Consider the following 23,379-nt stretch of genomic DNA (forward strand, 5'->3'; position numbering starts at 1 on the left):
TTTTGAGAGACAGGATCTCACTGTGTCATCCAGGCTGAAGTGCAGTGGTGTGATCACAGCTCATTGCAGCCTCTCCCTCCTGGGCTCAAGCCATCCGCCCACCTCAGCCTCCTGAGCAGCTGGGACTATATGCATGCGCCACTGCGTTCAGCTAATTTTTGTATTTTTTTGTAGAGAGGGGGTCTCATTATGTTTCCCAGGCTGGTCTCAAACTCCTGGGCTCAAGCGATCCTCCTGCCTTGGGCTCCCAAAATGCTAGGAATACAGGCATGAGTCAATGCACCCAGCCCCATTTTTTTTTTTTTTTTAGATGGAGTCTTGCTCTGTTGCCCAGGCTGGAGTGCAGTGGCACAATCTTGGCTCACTGCAACCTCCACCTCCTGGGTTCAAGTGATTCTCCTGCCTCAGGCTACCAAGTAGCTGGGATTACAGGCACATGCCACCAAGCCTGGCTAATTTTTGTATTTTTAGTAGAGACGGGTTTCACCATGTTGGCCAGGCTGGTCTCGAACTCCTGACCTCGCGATTTGCCCGCCTCGGCCTCCCAAAGTGCTGGGGTTACAGGCATGAGCCACTGTGTCTGGAAGCCATTTTGTTTTATTGTAGGTTTTCCTCCCATTCACAACCCGCTCCTATGCTTGTACTGGATTTGCTTGGACACACTGTGACTCTCCTCCTGCCCTTCCAAGGCCCCCAGTGTCTGCCTCCTGAGGGAACTTGGCACAGCTCAGCTCCAGAGCCACCAGCCCGCCTGCAGGGGACACCTCCACACCTGTGGCCCAATCTACTGCCCCCATGCCTCCTGCTCAGCCCTCTGGCTGGGGCACCACCACCCCACTCTCTTGTCCTGGACTCTCCACCTATCTTCTGCTGTGTTTGGCCTCTACCTACCCCCTGCACCCCACTCTTCCCAGATCCCTTCCTTCTCCTTCCCCAGGACACCACCTCTGAAGCCCTCTCCCCAGTGAGAGCGACCCTGATTCTCCAGGAGGCCTGGGGCCCACACCTGTGTTCTTCTGTTTTAGAACCCTCATCCTCCGAAGAAAGAGTCTCCCTCTGCTACTTTGAGCCTCTGGCTATTGGGCCAGAACATCCCCTTCCTCTCCTCATTTCTGTCACTGGCAACCCCCTAGGCCAGGCCTCTGTATTCCCAGAGGATTTTTATGCTTGACTCACAGTCTTTCTCTCCCCAGATTCCTGTCATCATTTTGGGTGTCTTTGGCATTCCCATGGACAGACCCAACTGTCACCCCGACACGTCAGCTCCCAGAGCTCCTGAGGCCGGTTCCTTTTTGTTGGTGGCTATGGCTGGAATCCCTTCCTGGGGGAGCCAGCTGGGATGGGCTGTTAGAGGCGGCATCAACCCTTGACTCAGGCACGGCCAATCAGTCTTCCCTGGGATTGCTAAATCACCATGAGAAGACAAGTTCTCTGTCAGCTGGAGTTAGCTGAGAGAGGAGGACGTGAATCTGGGGCTGGCCATCTTGCCTGTAAGGTGAAGAGAGCCTCCAAAGCTCATATTAACCAGAAGGAAGCAGAGCCATGGGGTGGGGACAGACAGACTCTTGGTGAAGCCATCTGCATGCCTGGATTCAGACATGCCTGAAGTGTAGATCTGCCTGTCACGGGTGGAATTGTGTCCTCACAGATATATATGTTGAAGTCCCAACCCTCAGTAGCTCAGAATGTAACCGTGTTTGGAGATAGGGCCTTTTAAGGGGTTATTAAGGTTAAATGAGATCGTTATGGGTAGGCCATAGTCTATGCAACTGTATTTGGAAATAGCGCCTCAAGTTAAATGAAGGCTGTTCAGGTGGGGCCTTAATCCTATATGACTGGTGTCCTTATGTCTTAGTCTGTCTGTGCTGCTATCACAAGGTGCCATAGACTGGGTGGCTTATAAGCAACAGGAATTTATTTCTCATAGTTCTAGAGGCTGTAAAGCTCAAGAGCAAGGCGCTGGTATATTTGATGTCGGGCAAGGCTTGCTTCCTGGTTCATGGATAGCAAATTCTAGCTGTGTTCTCATGTGGTGAAAGGCAGGAGATGGCTCTCTGGGGGCTCTTTTATTAGGGCACGAATCCTATCCATGAGGACTCCACCTTTATGACCTAATCACCTCCCAAGGCCCCACCTCCAAACACCATCATCTTGGGGGTTAGGATTCCAACAAATGAATTAGCAGGGGTAAGGGGCACATAGACATTCATACCATAGCACCTTACAAGAAGAGGGAGAGACAAGGGGTGTGTGCACAGAGGTATGACCATGAGAAGAGGCAGTAAGAGAGTGAGGACAGAGGCCTCAGGAGAAACCAACACTGCTGACACCTTGATCATGGACTTCCAGCCTCCAGAATGCTGGGAGGACAAATTTCTGTTTTTCGTTTGTTTGTTGAGATGGAGTTTCGCCTTTGTTGCCCAGGCTGGAGTGCAATGGCGAGATCTCAGCTCACTGCAACCTTCACCTCCCAGGTTCAAGTGATTCTGCCTCAGCCTCCCGAGTAGCTGGGATTACAGGCATGTGCCATCATGCCTGGATAATTTTGTATTTTTAGTAGAGACGGGGTTTCTCCATGTTGGTCAGGCTGGTCTCGAACTCCTGACCTCAGATGATCGGCCTGCCTTAGCCTCCCAAAGTGCTGGGATTACAGGCATGAGCCACCATGCCTGGCCTCAAATTTCTGTTGTTTAAGCCACTTAGTCTGTGGTATTTTGTTATGGCAGCTCCTGCAAACTAACGTGTACCTTTAGACTTAACAGTCAATCTGTTCCTACAGCAGATTAAAAATGGTGGCAAATCCTTGGATAGTTTTCCTAAGGAGAGGTGGAGTCTATTTCTTCTCCCTTTGAATCTTGGCCAGCCTGTGACGTGCTCTAAGAGAATGTTGTGGAAGTGATGTGCTGTTGATTCTGGGCCTGTCCTTTAAGAGGACTGGCAGCTTCTGCTTTGGAAGAGAGCGCATGGAGAGACTAGGAGCCCACATGGAAAGAAAGAGGGGCCCAGCTGAGCCTCGCCTTCTGGCCGTCCACACCAAAATGCCTGGTTTGTGAATGAAAGCATTTTGGATTCTCTATGCTAGCCCAATGCAAGTGACCTCAAGTGACACCACAGGGAGCAGAAGAATCACCCAGCTGGGCCCTGCCCAAATTCCTAATATAGGAAATCATGAAAAATACTAAAATGATTATTGTCTGAAGCCACTGTATTTTGGGGGATTGCTATGGTCTGAATGTTTACGCCCCCCCGCTCAAATTCACATGTTGAAATCCTAACCCTCAAGGTGACTGTATTTGGAGGTGGGGCCTTTGGGAGGTGATTAGTTCATGAGGACGGAACCCTCCTGAATGAGACAAGACCCTTTATAAAAGAGACCTCAGCGAGACCCCCAGTCCCTTCCACCAAGTGAGGACACAGTGAGAAGATGTCATTTCTAAGGAAGAGAGCCCTCACCAGACACTGAACCTGCTGGCACCCTGACCTTGGACTTCCTAGCTTCCAGAACTGTGAGAAATAAATCTCTGTTATGCACAAAACACCCAATCTATGGCATTGTGTTGTAGCAACCCAGATGGACTAAGACAGGGGTAGAGACATAGCAACAGATGACCAGAAGTGTTCCCTTTCTCTTTGAGCTTGTTGAATTCAGCCCTCATAACTCACAACTGGAAGAGAACTGATGAATGCAACTGTTTCCTTTAACTACCAAGGGTTCATTATCTCCCAAAACTTTTCCACTTATGAAAATGTAAATTCCAATACCTCATGATCTGCCTAGTTCTTCTATCCATCCAGTTTTTTGGTGCTCCCCTTCCAACTGTTCCCATTATATGATATCACAGGTGGAAGCTTCAATTCCAAGACACTATATTTTCTAGAGTCTATGAAGACTCTCTGTTTCTCTTCCTTTCTTTCCCTCCCCACCCCACTAGGTACAATGGCTCCCCAGTTAAAGTGCTGTCTCTCTCCCTCCAGCCTCCTCGCTTGCCCGTCTCCCACCTCCCCACTCCATCACCCTTCCTGGCGTCTTGTCCATGAATACTCAAACCTAGACCAATGCTATCATCTACTCCTTTTTTTCTGCTATAGTCTGAATGTTTGTGTTCCTCCAAAATTCTTCTGTTGAAACATAATCTCCAGTGTTCTGGTATTTGGAGCTGGGGTCTTTGGGGAGTGATTAGGTTGGGAGTGTGTAGCCCTCATGAATGGGATTGCGGTGCCCTTATAAAGGGACCCCAGATAACTCCCTTTCCCGGTACACCATGTGAGGACACAACCAGAAGGTGCCATCTGTGAACCAAGAAGCAGGCCCTCACCAGACACCGAATCTTCTGGTGCCTTGATCCTGAACTTCCCAGCCTTCAGAACTGTGAGAAGTAAATTCCTTTTGTTTATAAGCCACCCAGTCTATGCATTCTGTTACAGCAGCCTGAATGGACTAAGACATCTTCCAATGACCACTGCTGGGAGGAGATGTCACATAGCAATGATGCTTGCCACCATTAACGATTACTAATCTCCAGTAACCATTGGGCCTTTGCTACTGCTCAGTGGTTGCTCTCCTTGTCCTTATACAGATCCTGCTCATTATTCCCAGTGGCTATTCCAACCACCCTAACACATCACACCTCTTCTCAATCCCCCACGTATCCCCCATGCTCTCACCCATGTCATTTTCAGCAGACAGCCTTGCCATGCTTCCCTTGCTATGGAAATAAGCCACTGGGTGGGAGGGCCTCACCCCACCAACCCCAGTCCTAAATTCTGCCTAAAGGTGAACAAGAGAAAGAACACCTACCACTGAATTTTGAGAATAACATTGAGAATAAGGATAACTGGTTGCTTTAGACAATGTCGTGTCAGTGGCCTGGTGCTGGGGAGCAAGTGGAAGAGTGATGAGAATCAGGAAGTGGTGTAAGATACTTTCTCAAAAGAATATTAGATAGTACATAGAGGAAGCCTGTGAGGCTGAGGCAGGAGAGATTTGTGCCAGCAAAGAAAGAATGATTGAAAATTTAAGAGCCAGAAGGGATGACTGGTGGAGTACAGCTCCTAAGGCAGTGGAGGAGAAGGATTCCCAAGCAGAGGAGGTGAGGCTTACCTTGGACAGGAGGAAGGAAGTCTCTTTCCCGAAAAAAGGCAGGGAGTACATCACTCAATGTCAATGGTAATAACGTTGTATGTGTTGGGGAGTTGATTTTTTCCTCGGAAGTAGGTAAACCTTACTGTTGAACATGACAGGATAAGAGACTGGGGGAAAGAGGGAAACACCTGGCATATTGACAGAGTTATGAAGTTGGAGGGGGTTGATTAGAGGCAAGCTAAAGGATTTCTGGGCAATACTGATCCCCTACCTCTGCTCCAAGGATGGAGACAGTGAAAGAGTAGGGTTCTCTTAGCATCTCCCCCATACAGACCTCTAACCTATTACTTGTTTACTTGACTCTCTCTCTCTGGAAAATACAGGACACAGGGTAAGAGGGGAAACAGATAAAGTTTTACAAACATCAGATAAGAGCCCTATAATGAAAACAAAGAGCAGAGGCATATAAACAGTGGTTAAGAATCTTTCCAGAACTGATGAAAGACACCAAAGCATAGATTGAAGAGGCCAAATAAATACAAAGACAAATCTAAAAAAATGATATCCACACTCAGTCACATCAAAGTAAAAGTGTTAGTGCTAATACCCAAAAGTCCAGGAGACCTACAGGAGTCCTGAAAAGACACTTGGCCCTGGAGAGAGGCCAGGGGAAGTTTTCTAGAGTGTGTGATGGAAGGGGTGTAGGCTAAGTCCTAAATGATGAGTAAATGTCAGCTAGGTGTGAGAGGGGAGCAGGGGTAGAAGAGAAATGCAGACGAGAGGGAGTATTGGGCAGAAGCCACACTGTCAGCAAAGCTGCAGGGCAAGAAACGCATGTGTCACAGACAAATAGGCAAGTTGGTGTTATGAAAGTGTAAAGTGTGAGGCCAAACCGGAAATGTCAGAGACAAAGAGGTCTTAAAGGCAGAGACAGATAAGGAGAGATCATTTTCAAAGGAGCAGCAGATGAGAGTCACAGCTGACTTTTCTCCTGTGATAATAGAAGCAAGATATAGTGGAACATGGAATAGTTCAAGATACTGAAAGAAAATGCTTGCCAGTGCAGCATTCCAAACTTGGCAAATACACCATTTTTTTTTTTTTTTGAGACAGAGTCTCACTCTGTGGTCCAGATTGGAGTGCAGTGGCACAATCTCAGCTCACTGCAGCCTCTGCCTCCAGGGTTCAGGCGATTCTCCTGCCTCAGCCTCTTGAGTAGCTGGGATTACATGTGGACACTACCAAATCTGGCTATTTTTGTTTTTTGTATTTTCAGTAGAGACAGGGTTTCACCATGTTGGCTTGGCTGGTCTAAAACTTCTGGCCTCAAGTGATCCACCCACCTTGGCCTCCCAAAGTGCTGGTATTACAGACGTGAGCCACCACGTCTGGCCAAAATATCTTTCAACTATGAAGGGAGAGGGAAAGAGAGTGGGGGGTGGGGGTAGACAGAGAGAGAGAAAGTGAGAGAAGAAACCAAGAATGTTTGCTACCAGAAAACCAATTCTAAAGGGCTTTCTAGAATATATTTCAGGAAAAAAGATTCTGGATGGAAGATCTGAGAATACTAACAGAATGTAAGGAATAAAGAATAGAGAGTATGGTAAATATGTATGTAAATCAAAATGAGCAGTGAATGTACAAAATAAAACCAAAGATGATGGTGACATCTTTGGGGGCTCAAAAATATAGAATTGGTATTTCATTAATAATAAAATGCCACTAATAGTAAGATGCATAATTTATATATCACTAAGGGAAAAAAATGTTGCCAGTTAAACTATTAAGAACTAACATAGTCCTGAACAGCACATGAATCATCCCATGTCGTGTTAATTTAAATTTTAAAAATGTCTTCTGAAGGATTAAGCAATTTCTTCTGATTTCATTTGCATTGACAGTTTATGAGATAAATTACCCTTTTGCTTTTTGTCTTACAAGAAAAAGTAACATGGCTTCATCCACATATGGGTATCTCTCTTTCCTAGGTTCTATAAAGCACCAGATTGTTGCTTTACAAAAAAATATGGAATTCTGGTCATTTCTCAAACAAATGTTACGGGTGTCACAGAATGAAAGGTATGCTTACTCTTTTACTTCTGTGCCCTTCTGTATACACAATAACTTTGTTTCAGTACCAGCTAATAATGTAATACTTTTGCAAATGTTTGAAAAGGCAATAAATTAAACATGTATCAATGAACAAATAATTCAATTAAAGTGATAATATGAACAGCAATGACAGAGTTCATGCACCTGCAGGCAATGACAACTTTATCAGGACTGCCACCTGGGACCAACAGCAACTGTAAATCACCATCAATTGAAGACATATCTCTATTTCAGAGATGTTTGAATGTGAAATAACATGTATATTGGAATTGATAAAATCCACAAAGCATGTTATAAAAATAGCATGTAAGTTGTGAGGAGGAAAACTAGAGTTCAACTGTTCTAAGGTCTTTATATTATCTGGAGGAGGGTAAAGGTTTTATACTTTGAAATTATCAAATATATACTTTGATAACTGAAGTATAGATGTTGTGATTTCTGGGTAACCAGTAAAAGAATATTTAAAAACATATAATCGCATAATTTTCAACTAGTAGAAAGAAAAGAATGGATTGATAAAAATACCCAGCCAATCCAAATGAAGACAAGTAAAGGGAAAAAAGAAACATATGGAAAAAACTAGGATGGTACATTGAAATACCATCAGTATTTAAATGCACCAGTAATTACATCAAGTAAATTAATTTAAATCCAATTTAAAAATTACAAGACTAAAAAAAGTCAAAATCATATGCTGATTATGAAACACATATCTAAACCTTAAGATCACAGATTCAGAGTAGATGTAGAAAAAGGAGCTGGTGGAGCTATACTAATATCTGACAGAATAGGCTTTAATACAAAGGTGAAGAAGAAAAATGGTGTCTGATATAAGGAAGATACTTGTATGCACTTTTTTTTTCTTGAGACAGAGTCTCTCACTCTGTTGCCCAGGCTGGAGTGCAGCAGCATGATCTTGGCTCACTGCAGCCTCCACTTCCTGGGTTCAAGCCATTCTCCTGCCTCAATCTCCCAAGTAGCTGGGAATACAGGCACACGCCACCATGCCCGGCTAATTTTTTATTTTTAGTACAGACGAGGTTTCACCATGTTGGCCAGGCTGGTCTCAAACTCCTGACCTCAAGTGATCCACCTGCCTTGGCCTCCCAAAGTGCTGGGATTACAGGTGTGAGCCACCATGCTCGGCCTTGTATGCACATTTTAAAATAGACTTGAAGCTAATGACATGGCCTCAAGATTTTAAAGCAAAAACTGACAGAATTTCAAGAAGAAACAAACAAATCCACAATCACTGTGGGAGATTTAAAAACACATATCTCTTATCATTAGAGCAGGCAGGCAATTAAGTCAGTACAAGTAGAGAAGATTTAAACATGATTAATGAATTTGATTTAAAGGGTATATATGTATATGTATGTGATTGTGTACACACACACAGACTCACACACAAAGACATATATACCGCATTCAGCAGGCATAGAATATACATTCTTTTCAAGTTCACATGGAATATTTATAAAAACTAAACAAAAAATGTGTTACAACGAAAATAAAGAATTGAAATCATGCATAGTATATTTTCTGACCTTATTCAGTTTAAGCTAAACATTTAAAAAGAGAGTAATGTGCCTAAGAAACTCAAGGGTCCGGCCAGGGGTGGTAGGTGGCTCACGCCTGTAATCCCAGCACTTCGGGAGGCCGAGGCAGGCAGGTCACCTGAGGTTGGGAGGTCAAGACCAGCCTGACCAACATGGAGAAACCCCGTCTCTACTAAAAATACCAAAAAATTAGCCGGGTGTGCTGGTGCATGCCTGTAATCCCAGCTACTTGGTTGGCTGAGGCAGGAGAATCACTTGAACCTGGGAGGCGGAGGTTGTGGTGAGCCGAGATCGCACCATTGTACTCCAGCCTGGGCAACAAGAGCAAAACTCCATCTCAAAACCAAACCATACCAAACCAAACAAAAAACCAACAAACAAAAAATACTCATGGGTCAAAAAATCATAATGGAAATTGGAAATATTTTAACCAAATGATAATGAAATATTTATATTAAAATTGGTGAGATGCAGCTAAAGTCACGCTTGGAGTGAAACTTATAGCCCTAAATACAAATACTGAAAAAGAAGAGTAGCTGAAAGTTAACGATATAAGAATCCATTTTTAAAAGGTAGACAAGGCCAGGGGCGGTGGGCCACGCCTAGTAATCCTAACAGGACTCTGGGAGGCCAAGATGGGTCGATCACTTGAGCCCAGGAGTTGGAAACTTGCCTGGGCAACATGGTGAAATCCTATTTCTACAAAAAATACAAAAATGAGCCAGGTGTGGTGGCACACACTTGTAGTCCCAGCTACTGAGGAGGCTGAGGTGGGAGGATCATATGAGCCCAGGGAGGTGGAGGCTACAGTGAGCTGTGATTGAGCCACTGTACTCCAGCCTGGGTGAGAGAGGGAGACCCTGTCTCAAAAAAAAAAAAAAAAAAAAAAAAAAAAGACAAAGCAAAATAAATTAGAAGAAAGTATGAGGAAGGAAATGGAGAACATAAATAAAGGTAGTAGGCTTTGGGAAAGGCTGCTGATGAATTGGAACTTTGATACTCACGACAAGAGGACGAGGCAGAAGAAGAGCAATGAGAATGCGATGGCTCCATATACAATGCCCTGGATTAATCCTTTCACGAACACACTGGAAACTGCTTTCTTATCTGGAATTGGAGGAAAGTGAGATTCACTTTTCTCCAAAGGCTTTGAAGTCTGAGCTAAAACGCTCTACCCTTTCCTCCGGCCCTGTGCCCATCCGCATCTGGTCTTTAGGTGTTCTTTCCAGCTCAGTCATAAGTCCCTGGATACTCACTTGGCATCAGGAAGATGCTAGAAGTGTGAATTCCATATTGGTTCTTCCCCTCACAGTGAAGTCTCATGACTATCTCTGGCTCCCCGATGAGGTTGATGGTGCTGTTGGCCCAGGGGGCACGTGTGGAAGAAGTCACCTGGAGGATGTTATCCATGCTGTTCACATCCACAGGGACACCTCCCATCCACCACTGCATGGACGGCGTGGGGATCCCGTGGAAGGAACAGCTGCACAGAACTCTCTTCTCCAAGGAACAAGAGGAATTGAATAGCCTGGCAGGTGCTGTGCAGAGGAAGAATCAGGGATCATCAAAATGTCCTGACTTTGCTTCTCTACTTCCCCTAAGACCCAGCCTTCTCTTTACTCGCTATTCACAGGGAGCTTCAGAAAGACTTTCTGGCAACCCAGAGTGGGGCTGGGACTCAATACAGTCCCCTTTCATCCTCTCTCCACATCTGCCTCAGACTCGGGCTCAGCTCTTACCTCTGGCCTTTCAGCCCTAAAGGTCAGGGGGAAGATGTGACAGCTCCTAAGACTTCTTTCCCTTTTCTTCAGCCCACTATTTCTCAGGATCCTGCCTGTGCCCACCAGCACTCACAGACCACTTGGAGATTGACCACACTGTTTTTGGTCACGTTGGCTAGGGAGAAGTTCAAGTGACATCCAAGGGTGTTGCCATGGTCCTCAGGCCTCAGGGTGAAGTGCAGCACTGGGGAGGAGCTGCTGGAGATAGCTGAGTTCTTCCGGGAGTGGAAGAGGGCTTTGGTTTCTTTGCAGGTGCCTTTGAGGGTACAGTTCAAGGTCACAGGCTTCTCAGCCAGAAGAATCTCTGGGATGTGAAGCTCTGGCTTTTGGGTTAGCTCTAGAGAAGAGAGAAGTAGACCCAAACCTTGGGGGAAAAGGGACCCTCATGGACACTTCACTGATGCACAGCGTTTCCAGGTTACAAAGTGCTCCCCACCCATTAGCTCATTTGCAACCCCCTGACCTCCCCAGCAGCCTTGTGAAACCTGGGATTGTTGGGGTTTAATGGTTTTTCACAAATAGATTTCCTTTCTCTGCATGGAAGGGGAACAGCCCAGCGTCCAGGTGATCAAACTGAAGAGAACTACTCAAGGTGGTAGAGCTTGAACCTGAACTCTGGTCTTCAAAGACTGAGGGTGAGTAGTTTTCTGAGGATCTACCTTGTAGAATGAGGATTCTACATTCTGACCCCTTACCTGAGTCCCAGACTACATGTGCTTGTGGCAGCTCCTACTCTGCCTCCCTTTTCCAGACCAGTTCTCCCCTTAGACTCTGCCCCTTCCCAGCCCAATCTGTGATCATTTCCTCTCTATTTTGTACTGGTTGGATGATACAGGGCGAGTTGCTTCTCTCTTTGCCATTTCTATTTAGAAAAGTAAAGGTACCTATTATACTGATCTCATTGCATCATTGTAAAACTCAAATACCTAAGGTTTTGTAAAGCCCAGTGCCCATCAGGTAAAAACCACATAATCACCAGAACCACTTTTGGATTTCCTTCTTTCCAAACCACCTATTGGATGATATTGAACATCACCTGACACAAAGAGTTTGATATTCTCCCGCAGGAAAGCACTTTTTTGTTCTCCTAGATCTGCGTAGAGTAAATATGTTATGCTGTTCCCTTTGAGTATAATGTGGATGAGTAGGGTACAGCCTTCTTCAGCAAGATTCCCAGTCATGTAAAATTTGTCCTTGGTGTTATCACCAATGGTAGCACTGGGTTTATTTGTAGCTACCAGGGAGCTGATGTTTTTGTTGAGCCAGTAGCACATGATCACGGAATTGCTTGGGGGTTCTTTAGGAAATTCAAATGCACAAGGGATTGTAGTGCACAGCCCCTCTTCCACTGGTATCTTCTTGACTTCCATCAAAACATGAGAAAGTAACCCTGTAAGGAGAGATCCAAGTTGAAAAACAGACCCACCTAGCATACTCCTGTATTATATCTGTGCATTGAAAGAGTCACCTTACCTAAGAAAGGCTTGACACTTGTCCAGCTCCTATGAGGTGATCTCTAAACCCTTGGGATATCCTGCCTGATAAGTGTCTTTGTTTACCTGGGACCTTGGACTTCATCAGTTGATGCTAACACTATGATTTATGGTGGGAGCCCTGGATCCTGGGGCATCAGCTTGATCTCTGGAGGGGCTGAAGACTAAGCTAAGTCAGTGACCAGACCCACAATAAAAACCCTGGACACCAAGGATTGGGTGCACTTCTCTTCTTGGCACGTCTGTGCATGTCACCACACATTGTTGCTGAAAGAAGTAAGCTCTGTTGGTGCAACACCACTGGGAGAGGTCAGCTGAAAGCTCATGCCTGCTCTCTCCTGAACCCTGCCCTATGCACCTCCTCCCTGTACTGATTTTCATCTGTATTCTTTTGCTATAATCAACTGCAATCAAGAGTAAAACAGTTCTGCTGAGTTTTGAGTCCTTCTTGTGGATCACTGAATCAGAGGCATCTTGGGGACTCCTAAACTGCACCACCCCAATCTAGTCTGCTGGATTTTTTATTGCTCTTCTTGTTGGTATTAACTGTATCTTGTGATCTTGGCCATGTTGCATCATTTCTGAATCTCAGTTTCTCAATCAGAGAAACGGGTATGATAATACTAATGATGCTACAGTATTGTGATAATTAAGGACCATAACTACAGAGGCACGTGGCCCCGTGTAATAATAACTGCAGACTGTGACTTCAGTCACATTACGTTACAAGAAACCATGTCATAGTGAACAGTTAGTGAATAATTGTGCTCACCAACCATTAGCTCATTTGGAACCCCCTCCCCTCCCCAACAGCCTTGTGAAAACTAGAATTGTTGTGGTTGAATGGTTTCCACAAATAAATTTCCTTTCGCTCTGTAGAAGGGGAACACCCCATTGTCTAGGTGAGCAAACTGAAGAGAATTACTGAAGGCGGTAGAGCTTGAACCTGAACTCTAGTCTTCAAAGACTGAGGGTTTTTGAGGATCTATATTGTAGAATAAAGATTCTACTTTTTTTTTTTTTTTTTTTTTTTAGACAGAGTCTTGCTGTCACCCAGGGTGAAGTGCAGTGGCACGATCTTGGCTCACTGCAACACCTGCTCCTCGGTTCAAGTGATTCTCCCAACTCAGCCTCCCCAGTAGCTGGGATTAGAGGTTCCCACCACCACACCTGGCTAATTTTTCTACTTTTAGTAGAGACAGGGTTTTACCATGTTGGCTAGGCTGGTCTCCAACTCCTGACCTCAGGAGATCTGCCCAACTTGGCCTCCCAGAGTGCTGGGATTACAGGCATGAGCCACTGTGCTTGGCCAAGTACCTCATTTTTTAGGTACATCATCTTACCTCGGCCTTCATCCTACCTCAGCCCTGTCTGCCTTCCACCCCCACCCACCCTTACCTCCCCAAGACGCCTCCATGCTGCCTCTCCTTCTACTTACCCAACCATAGCAGTGGCAGTGCCATCAGCCCCAGCGAGATCTCAGGGGCAAGAGAGGACCAGGATGTATCCTGCTGCTAACTCTGACCTCAGATTGGTCTGTCCTGGAGGGCAGGATTTGGAATGGATGAGGAGAGGGGCAGCAGTAAGAAGCATGGGGTGAGGCTAGAAAGAAGTCCACGACTTTCTAGGGGATCTTGTCTTTTCAATCCACCCCTAAGGTCTGTTAATCTTGTGAATTAGGGGCCTGATGGGACCAGATGCTGGGGATCTTCAAGAACAGAGGTTGGGCTGGGCGCAGCGGCTCATGCCTGTAATCCCAGCATTTTGAGAGGCTGAGGTGGGAGGACTACTTGAGTCCAAGAGTTTCAGACCAGCCTGGGCAATGTAGGGAGACCCTCTCCCTACAAAATGTTAAAAAAAAAATTAGTCGGGTATAATGGTACATGCCTGTAGTTCCAGCTACTCAGGAAGCTGAGGTGGGAGGATCTCTTGTGCCTGGGAGGTTGAGGCTGTAGTGAGCTGTGGTCACAACACTGTACCCCAGCCTGGGCAACAGAGCGAGACCCTGCCTCAAAAACAAAAGAACAGGGGTTGTCCCCACGCTGTTTGTGAAGCCTCAACACCATGACTGCTTGCCTCTCTCTAGTCTGCATTCCCACTCCATTGCCTCTTCAAAGAGCCTCAAATGCCAAGCTGAGGAGCTCAGACTCCCTCCCACGTCAATGGGGGAAGTCATGGAAATTATGGAATGGTTTTGAACCATGGGAGAATGGGTTTGGGTGTTCTAAAGGTCCCTCTGGGTCTGCAATGAGGAGGAAGCAACAGTCCAGGAGAAAGAGGATGAAGTCTGAGCTGGAACAATAGCTATGGGGGACAAAGAGAAGGTGATATATTTAAGAGAGATATTTGCGAAATAAACAACATTTCAGTGGCTGATAGGATACATTCCAAACTCCCCTGCGTTTCATTTGAGCTCTCCCTGATTTTGCCCCGCTTTTCCCTTACCTTGATAGCCCCCATGCCTGCACCATCATTCTTTCCATACCAAAATATATATATATATATATATTCTTTTTTGAGACAGAGTCTTGCTCTGTCACCCAGGCTGGAGTGCAATGGCACGATCTCAGCTCACTGCAACCTCTGCCTCCCGGGTTCAAGCAATTCTCCTGCCTCAGCCTCCTGAGTAGCTGGGACTAAAGGTGCCTGCCAGCACGCCCAGCTAATTTTTGTATTTTTGGTAGAGACAGGGTTTCGCCATGTTGGCCAGGCTGGTCTCAAACTCCTAACCTTGGGTGATCTGCCCACCTTGGCCTCCCAAAGTGCTGGGATTACAGGCGGGAGCCAATGCACCAGCCGAAATGGGGATCCTTTCTACAGATGCTCTACACATCCTTCCTCCACCTGTTTACTCAGGCCACTCCCCGTGTCATGGCGTCCTTCTGCAGCTCTGTCCTTTGCGCACATTCAAACCCTCCCTCTCTCTCCAAGTCCAGGTCAAATGTAACCTCCTCCTGGAAGTTCTCTCCTGGATCTCACAACCAGAAAGAAGCCTCCTCTCTCAGACTCTTTTCAGCAGCCCTAGCTATCCATCTCCTCTAGGGCAGTATCTCAGGTAGACCCTGAGAGTTGCCTACCTGATATCCAACCTCTGTTTCTTCCTTATTATTTCAAATTTGTTCAGGTGATCAAGCCACCAATTTGAAAAACAATATCTCTATTTTCTTGTCTCATTTTCATCTGGGGTGGCCATATGGCAGAGTTCTGGCCAGTGAGCCAAGGAGAAGAAAAATGTTATCAAATTACTATCAGTGAATAACACCCTACTCAGCTTTTCTCCTTTTTTTTTTTTTGCCATCCCAACTGAGCTCCCAAGGGTATTTTTTTTTTCCATGTAATACTAGCTAATAAAATTCCAGGGCTTGGTTTTAAAAACATAAGTTTTCATTATAAAGTACATGACTCTCAGAAAGAGTTGAAGGACATGTTTCCTGCCCCTGCGGCAATAAATCAAAAGATATTGTTCTGTGTTATAAAATGGTTCAAGGAATTTGATTTGATGTTGTGCAAAACTGAGACTGTTTATAAGAATATCATTTATGTTCTCCTCTGCAATATACAGTTTTGTATGAATATTCATGACGGTTGCTGACTTGTTCTAGTCTTTGTTAATACGAATCTGCTCCTGGAAGAATAATTTAAACAAAATGGTCTTATGAGACTACAAAGACGTTAGAAATTATTCCATGTCTTATGAAAATGATCCCCAAATAAAATGGAATTCTGACGGGTTGTCTTATTTGATGATTTCTTGCTCTGGTAATAATAACATTATAATTGACATCTCTGTTTTCCTAAATTGTACACCAATCTGTAGGACTGTACTCTACCTCTCATGAACAATGCAAAAAATAAAAATAAAAACCTGGCCAGGCACGGTGGCTCATGCCTGTAATCCCAGCACTTTGGGAGGTTGAGGCAGGTGGATCACCTGAGGTCAGGAGTTTGAGATCAGCCTGGTGAAACCCTGTCTCTATTAAAAATACAAATATATATATATAGGGGGTGGTGGCAAGCGCCTGTAATCCCAGCTACTGGGGAGGCTGAGGCAGAAGAATCGCTTGAATCCGGGAGGCGGAGGTTGCAGTGAGCTGAGATTGCATCATTGCACTCCAGCCTGGGCAACAAGAGTGAAACTCCATCTCAAAAATAAATAAATAAATAAATAATAAAAACCTTTAACTCCGCTAGATTTACTACTGAGCACACATTTTGACAGACTTGTCTACTTAAAATACCAAACTTCAGAGGCTATCTGCTGGAGAGTTTTGGGAGTTCTGCTTTTCTGACACTGGCACCGTCATTTCCTCCTCCTCACCTTCCTCTTCTTCCTTCCTGGAAGATGAATGTGATGCTGGAGATGGTGCAGCCATCTGGCAACTATGAGACAACTGTGAGGATGAAAGCTAGAGATCTGGGGATGTTGCCAACAACAACATGGGGAGCCTGGTTTTCTGATGACCTTGTGGAGCTGTTGCAACAACCCCACACAGCCCACTGCCGTATCTCTTCTCCATTTGATTGTTGTGCTAGTTGGGAAACTGATAAAATGCCTTACCAGGGAATCTAGCCAAAAGTGAACTTCTAGGCCAGGCACAGTGGCTCACGCCTGGAATCCCAGCATTTTGGGAGGCCGAGGCGGGCAGATTGCTGGAGCCTAGGAGTTTGAGGCCAGCCTGGGCAACATGGAGAAATCCCATCTCTACTAAAAATACAAAAATTAGCCCGGCATGATGGCACGTGCCTGTAGTCCCAGCTACTCGGGAGGCTGAGGCGGGAGAATTGCTTGAACTGGGGAGGCAGAGGTTGCAGTGAGCCAAGATCGCGCCACTGCACTCCAGCCTGGATGACACAGCAAGACTCCATCCCCGCCACAAAAAAAAGTAAAGCTTCCGGCCGGGCGCGGTGGCTCACGCTTGTAATCCCAGCACTTTGGGAGGCCGAGGCGGGCGGATCACGAGGTCAGGAGATCGAGACCAAGGTGAAACCCCGTCTCTACTAAAAATACAAAAAATTAGCCGGGCGTGGTGGCGGACGCCTGTAGTCCCAGCTACTCGGAGAGGCTGAGGCAGGAGAATGGCGTGAACCCGGGAGGCGGAGCTTGCAGTGAGCCGAGATCGCGCCACTACACTCCAGCCTGGGTGAAAGAGCGAGACTCCGTCTCAAAAAAAAAAAAAAAAAAAAAAAAAAAAAAAAAAAAAAAAAAGTAAAGCTTCCATGCTTGCAGGTACCAGATGAATGGGGCTTGTTTGTGAAGATGTAGGAGACTCTTTGGGGACTTCTAGAAAACTTTTAGAGGAAGATGACAAGGAGACTCCGCAGGGGGCTCTGCAGCTGAGGAAGGACAGTGGCATTCCCATTACTCCATTGTTTCAGTGATATTTCCACCATTGCCCCTTCACATTTCCACATCCACATGGCATCCTTTTACATTATAAATCAATCATGTCAGTTCCCTGTTCATTACCATCTGTTGGCTTCACTTTACTGTCAAAATAAACTCCAAACTTTGACAGATTATTAGCAGACTGCTAGAAATACTACCAACCCTACTTCCCCTCTGTTTCTCTTTTTTCTCCTTGGGCAGCTTCTCCCCCTTCACAGTACGCAGGGAAGTCACTCTGTATCTATTCTGACCAGAACGTGAGTTCCTTGAGAAAATTAGTCATATCCAGATATCTTTTGTGTGTCATGTTGGAATCACCTTTGTGTACCACTTCTGGGTGGCCTTTGTGTGTCATGCCGAAGGTGCCTTTGTGTGACATAATGGAGTCCACCTTTCAAAGTCAAGTCTGAGTCACTTTTGTGTCTCTAGTACCCAACACACAATCTGGAATACAGCTGGTGCATAATAAAGCTTTATCAAATGAAAGAAGATTTGGAACCAAGAAATTTGGGGTTTTGGCCAGGTGCAGTGGCTCACACCTATAATCCCAGCATTTTGGGAGGCCAAGGCGGGCATATCACTTGAGGCCAGGAGTTCGAGACCAGCCTAGCCAACATGGCAAAACCCCTTCTCTACTTAAAATGCAAAAACTAGCCAGGCGTGGTGACATGCACCTGTAGTCCCAACTACTCGGGAGGCTGAGGTATGAGAATCACTTGAACCCAGGAGGCAGAGGCTGCAGTGAGCAGAGATGGCACCACTGCACTCCAGCTTGGGAGAGAGAGAGAGAAAGAGAGAGAGATGGAGAGAAAGAGACAGAGATAAATAAATAAATAAATAAATAAATAAATAAATAAATCTGGGTTCTAGCTGTGGCTCTGCAGATATCTTAAATAAATAAATAAATACTAAACAATCATGGTGGCCCATGTGCTGTGCACTGGAGAGTCACATACTTTATCATTCTTAACCTCACAACAGCACTGCATCACTTCACAGATAAGGAAACTGAGGCCCAGAACAGGATAGGAACTGGTCAGGTTCACAGGGCCAAGAAATTGACACCCTGAAGTCATAATGTAGGTCCCTGGACTGCGAACCCAGTGTTCTTTCCGGTATGCCAGGCTGCCTTCAGAACTTCTGGTCATCATGGTTGAAACCTCTTCTCCTCTCTGAGTCCCATGCTTCATGTATAAAATATGGGAATAAATCAAACTGTCCTGTCCACCTCACAAGGTTCGAGAAAGACAGTGGGAAAAGCATATAGTTATGCACCATGTGAGTTACAAATGTCTTCCCCCTGGGCTTGTGTGGTAGGCAAAATTCTAAAGATGTCTCCCATTCCAAGATTCCTGTGCCCTGGTTATTCAATTAAACATTAATCTACGTGCTTCAGTGAAGGGACTTTACTGATGGAGTGAAGGGACTTTGCTGATGGAGTGAAGGGACTTTGCTGATAGAGTGAAGGTGACTAATCTGCTGATCTTAAATTGAGGAGATCATCCCGCACTATCTGAGTGAATGGAATGTAATCACGTGAAACTTGCAAAGCAGAAAAGTCAGAGAGATTCAGGAGAAAGAAAGGGCGTAGATGAGCCAGAAGTGGAGGTCAGAGAGATGTGAAGCATAAGAAGGATTCGACTCACCATTGTTTGCTTTGAAGATGAAGGAACGAACCCACGAGCCCATGAGGGCAGCTCCTAAAAGCTGACAATGACCCCAGCAGGCAGCTAGCAAGGGAATGCAGACCTCACTACTACAAAGCATGGAACTGATTCTGAATGTGTTTGGAAATGGGTTCATCCAAAGAGACTGGAGAAAGCAACACAGCCCTGCCAACACTGTGATTCAGGCCTTGTGAAAGCTGGAGCAGAAAACCAGGGGAACCACGCTACACCAGAACTTTTGACCTTCTGTGAGACCATACATGAGTGTTACTTTAAAAGCTGCTAAAGTTGGGCTGGGCCCAGTGGCTCATGCCTATAATCCCAGCACTTTGGAAGGCCAAGGCAGGTGGATCACATGAGGCCAGGAGTTCCAGGCCAGCCTGGACAACATGGCAAAACCCTGTTTCTACTAAAAATATGTTTTAAAAATTAGCCAGGCATGGTGGTACTTGGGAGGCTGAGCAATGAGAATAGCTTGAACCCAAGAGACAGGTTGCAGTGAGCCGAGACTGCACCACTGCACTCCAGTCTGGGTGACACAGCGAGACTTGGTCTCAAAACAAACAACAAAAAAGCTGCTGAAGTTGTGGTAATTCTTATGAAAGCAACAGGAAACCCATACAACTTGGATGTGAAGCCAGTTCAAAGGAAGGGTTCTAGATTCTTCTGTGAATGGACAGCCAGCAGTCCAAAGGCTTTGCCTCCCATTTTCTAGGTGTTTCTGGGCCAGGCCCTTCCCTCACTAGGGAACTGCTTCCTCGTTTAAAAGATAGTCTAGAGTTTGCAAATTAGTGGCTTTGTGAGGCAGTTAAAATGCAGGGGGTTTTATTTAGCCTGCATTAAGAAACCTGCATACAGACTTCCTTTAATTAGTTGCAATGTTTAAAAATCAGGATCCTCACATAAAAGTCTGAACTCGCAGCTACTTTTTAATAAATTAGATCTGACAACACATGGCAGATACTAACTTTTCCCTTTAATATTGGACAATTGTTCTCCAGTCCATTCCTGCCCCTGCTCTCCCTGCTGCACCCACCTGGGAGGTGCATATAACACAGTGGTTAAGACCGTGTGCTGAGTCAGCCTGCCTGAGTTTAAGTCTGGCTCCACCATTTGCCAGCTGTGTGACTGTGGGCAAATTACTTCCCCTCTCTGGGTTTCCCCAGTTTCCTCACTTATAACAGGTAGATTTTAACAGGATTCATCTGGCAGAATTGTTGGGAGGATTAAATGAATGAATGCATGTAAAACTCTCAGAACAGACCCCAGCACAAAATAAGTGCTAGGCAAGTGTTTATCATTCACATCACCTGCCTGGTTCCCTCAGCATTTAAATTGTGACCGCTCTTGACTCATCTCTTTTCTCAGTGATGTTTTGATTCAAGAACCAGCCCTCTGCTTTTCCATTCTGATTTCTGCCTCTCTTAAAAAACGACTCCCTCCTTACACCAAGATGCTACTCAGGCTTCCAGATAACAAATCCTATCTCTGCATCATAACCCACTTTTGCTTTTTTTTTCACTATCAAAATCCTTCCTCCTCCTCCTCCTTTAATTTACAACCTCGAATCAAAGGTTGGGAAGAGCTCTGGGCTGGTTCCAGCAGGGGCTTTGCCAGTAACTTGTTGGATAGCTCTGGGCAAGTTCTGTCCCCTTTCTGCTTCCCCTTCCTTTTCCTCCTCGGTAAAATGGGAGGGTTACTGCAGACTATGTAAGAGTCCTTCAGATTCAAAAACTCTGATCTCTCACATCTGTAATCCCAGCACTTTGGGAGGCTGAGGTGGGAGGATCGCTTGAGCCCAGAAGTTTGAGACCAGCCTGGGCAACATAGCGACACCCTGTCTCTACAAAACAATTAAAAAAATTAGCCTGGCATCGTGGGTGCAGCTACTCTGGAAGCTGAGGTGGGAGGACTGCCTGAGCCTGGGAGGTCGAGGCTGCAGTGAGCTGAGATTGTGCCACTGAACTCCAGCCTGGGTGACAGAGCAAGACACTGTCTCAAATTAAATAGATGAATAAAATAATGAAATAAAAATAAAATTCTGATCTCTTTCCAGTCTCACTTCCTTCTCCAGGCCCTGGTGTGTGCGTGAGTTGTCTTCACAGGTGATCTCTTTTCCCTCCCCCTAAATTATCATTTCTTTTTCCATATTTACCTCCCAGTCTCAGGTTCCAAAGAGCTCCAGCCTGGTCCTTCGTCAGCACTATTTCCTTAAAAACCGAATGTCCTCCTGAATTTTTGCATCAAGCGGGTTTGTTTGACTTCCTATTACTGTTTTCAATGACTCCAGATGCACCCGATGAACTGACTGACACGTGGAATAACCGTGTACACAAACACGGAATGCATCACGGGGAAGTGACTAAGGTAGAGGAAGGCTAACCGATTCGCTGAACTGGGAGTCCCCCGAGGCCTCGCCAACCTCCTTGCACGGGGATACCAACCCCGTGAAGCCCCGCCCCGCAAGCTCACGCGAGTTTGTCCAGAGCCAATCAGCGCCTGACCCTTCTCGCGGGAGCTGCTGGGATGCGCAGCCGCATAAGGGAGCGCGCGGGTCTCCAGAACCTGAGCTAATCAGAAGCAACAGTCGCTACTGGGTCCCCCGGCCACTGAGAGAATCGTTTTTCCTTGGGCAGGTGGTTACAGACCCCCACCAGTGCTCTAGACTCCAGGCTAATCAGTTGCTAAGGGACGTTCCTCTCTCAACCTAGTACGTGCGGGAGGTCAAGGCATTGACTAAGGAACAAAATACCCAGTGCTGGACCCCCAGGGCTGGTCGAAAGGCACCCTGTGTACTCCTTGTTTCCTGTCCTGCACCCGAGGCCCCTATCACCAAGAAAACAAGACACACGATGAAGCCCAGCTTCTCTATTCCCATTCCCAAACCCATCTCTGACCTATCTCCAACCCGATCCTCATCCTCTCTCCCATTCCTCTTTTTTTTTTTTTGAGACGCGGTCTCGCTCTGTCGCCCAGGCTGGAGTGCAGTGGCGCAATCTCGGCTCACTGCAAGCTCCTCCTCCCGGGTTCACGCCATTCTCCTGCCTCAGCCTCTCGGAGTAGCTAGGACTACAGGCGCCCACCACCACGCCTGGCTAATTTTTTTTGTATTTTTAGTAGAGACGGGGTTTCACTGTGGTCTCGATCTCCTGACCTCGTGATCCGCCCGCCTCGGCCTCCTAAAGTGCTGGGATTACAAGCGTGAGCCACCGCGCCCGGCCTCTCCCATTCCTCTTCTACATTTTATTCTCTTCTTTCCCAACGCTGGCACTCTCCCTCTCCCCAGCCTTGTCTGCCTCTCCCTCCCAAACAGAGGATGTATCTTTAGTAGAAGCAAACACCATACCTGTTTTGTAGAGGATTCTATCCTCAACTCAAAACCTCTGCTGCACAGGATTCTCATACAGCTCCACTGAATATGATTCTCATACAATCTGCACTTTCCAGAATTACAAAGCATAAGAGGAAATAACCCTCCACAAGTGAGGACAAAACCTAAACTTCTCACTAGAGCCCTTGAAGCCCTGCAAGTTCTGGCCGTTCAGGAGCTCATCCCTCAGTCAGTTCCAGTCACAGCGGCCTGCTCTGGGCTCCTGAACTCACCAAACTGCTCTCATGTCAGAGCCTAGGATCTACTGCTCCCTCTGTCTAGCCAGCTCCTAAGAATCCAATAGATCTCAAGGCAAGGGTCACTTTCTCTGAGAGGCCTTCTCTGACTCTGTAATCCAACCTGGCTTCCTTTCCTGTGCTTTTTCGTAGTATTCTATCCTTTTTTCTTTCTAGCACTTATCAACATTTTAAGCTATAAATTCGTCTGCATTTCTTCATTGTCTATCTACGTAGACCATGACTCCATGGAGGCAGGGCCAGTGTCTTACTTCTTCTCCTCATTATCTGGCACATAGTGGCACATCTGATATTTCTGTGAAATGTGAACTTCCTGTGAGAGGTGCTTATACATGTGGGGGCTAACATAAACGTCCACCCTGAGTATAAGATGACCATCTAGCTGGTGCTACAGGATCACTGTATTTACTCCCAAATATTGCCCCAGGGAAGAGATGACCCTCTTTCCACTCAGTGAAAACTACTAGCACCTGGCCAGGCACGGTGGCTCACGCCCGTAATCCCAGCACTTTGGGGGGCCGGGGTGGGCAGATCACCTGAGGTCAGGAATTCAAGACCAGCCTGGCCAACATGGTGAAACCCTGTCTCTAATAAAACTATAAAAAATTAGCTGGGTGTGGTGGTGTGTGCCTGTAATCCCAGCTACTTGGGAGGCTGAGGCAGGAGAATCA

The 23,379-nt window shown here is 46.1% G+C and overlaps 1 protein-coding gene across 4 annotated transcripts in view; it reads right to left on the reverse strand.

Annotated features, from left to right (window-relative positions):
* Positions 1 to 21,514, reverse strand: part of LOC129460285 (sialic acid-binding Ig-like lectin 10) — a 32,051-nt gene extending 10,537 nt beyond the window's left edge. For 3 of the 4 annotated variants that reach the window (XM_055237907.2, XM_055237908.2, XM_055237910.2), the window contains exons 1-6: positions 21,237 to 21,514; positions 13,467 to 13,569; positions 11,572 to 11,925; positions 10,609 to 10,872; positions 10,011 to 10,292; positions 9,759 to 9,861 (exon numbers count right to left, since the gene is read on the reverse strand). In XM_055237907.2, the coding sequence (XP_055093882.1) occupies positions 9,759 to 9,861; positions 10,011 to 10,292; positions 10,609 to 10,872; positions 11,572 to 11,925; positions 13,467 to 13,491 (1,028 nt within the window). In that variant the 5' untranslated portion in view covers positions 13,492 to 13,569; positions 21,237 to 21,514. Of the gene's footprint in view, positions 1 to 4,798; positions 4,874 to 9,758; positions 9,862 to 10,010; positions 10,293 to 10,608; positions 10,873 to 11,571; positions 11,926 to 13,466; positions 13,570 to 21,236 lie in introns of all 4 variants that reach the window. The other variant, XM_055237911.2, reaches the window with a different exon arrangement.
* Between the last annotated feature and the right edge of the window lie 1,865 nt (positions 21,515 to 23,379).

This window comes from Symphalangus syndactylus, chromosome 13, assembly GCF_028878055.3.
Source record: "Symphalangus syndactylus isolate Jambi chromosome 13, NHGRI_mSymSyn1-v2.1_pri, whole genome shotgun sequence".
Classification (NCBI taxonomy): domain Eukaryota; kingdom Metazoa; phylum Chordata; class Mammalia; order Primates; family Hylobatidae; genus Symphalangus; species Symphalangus syndactylus.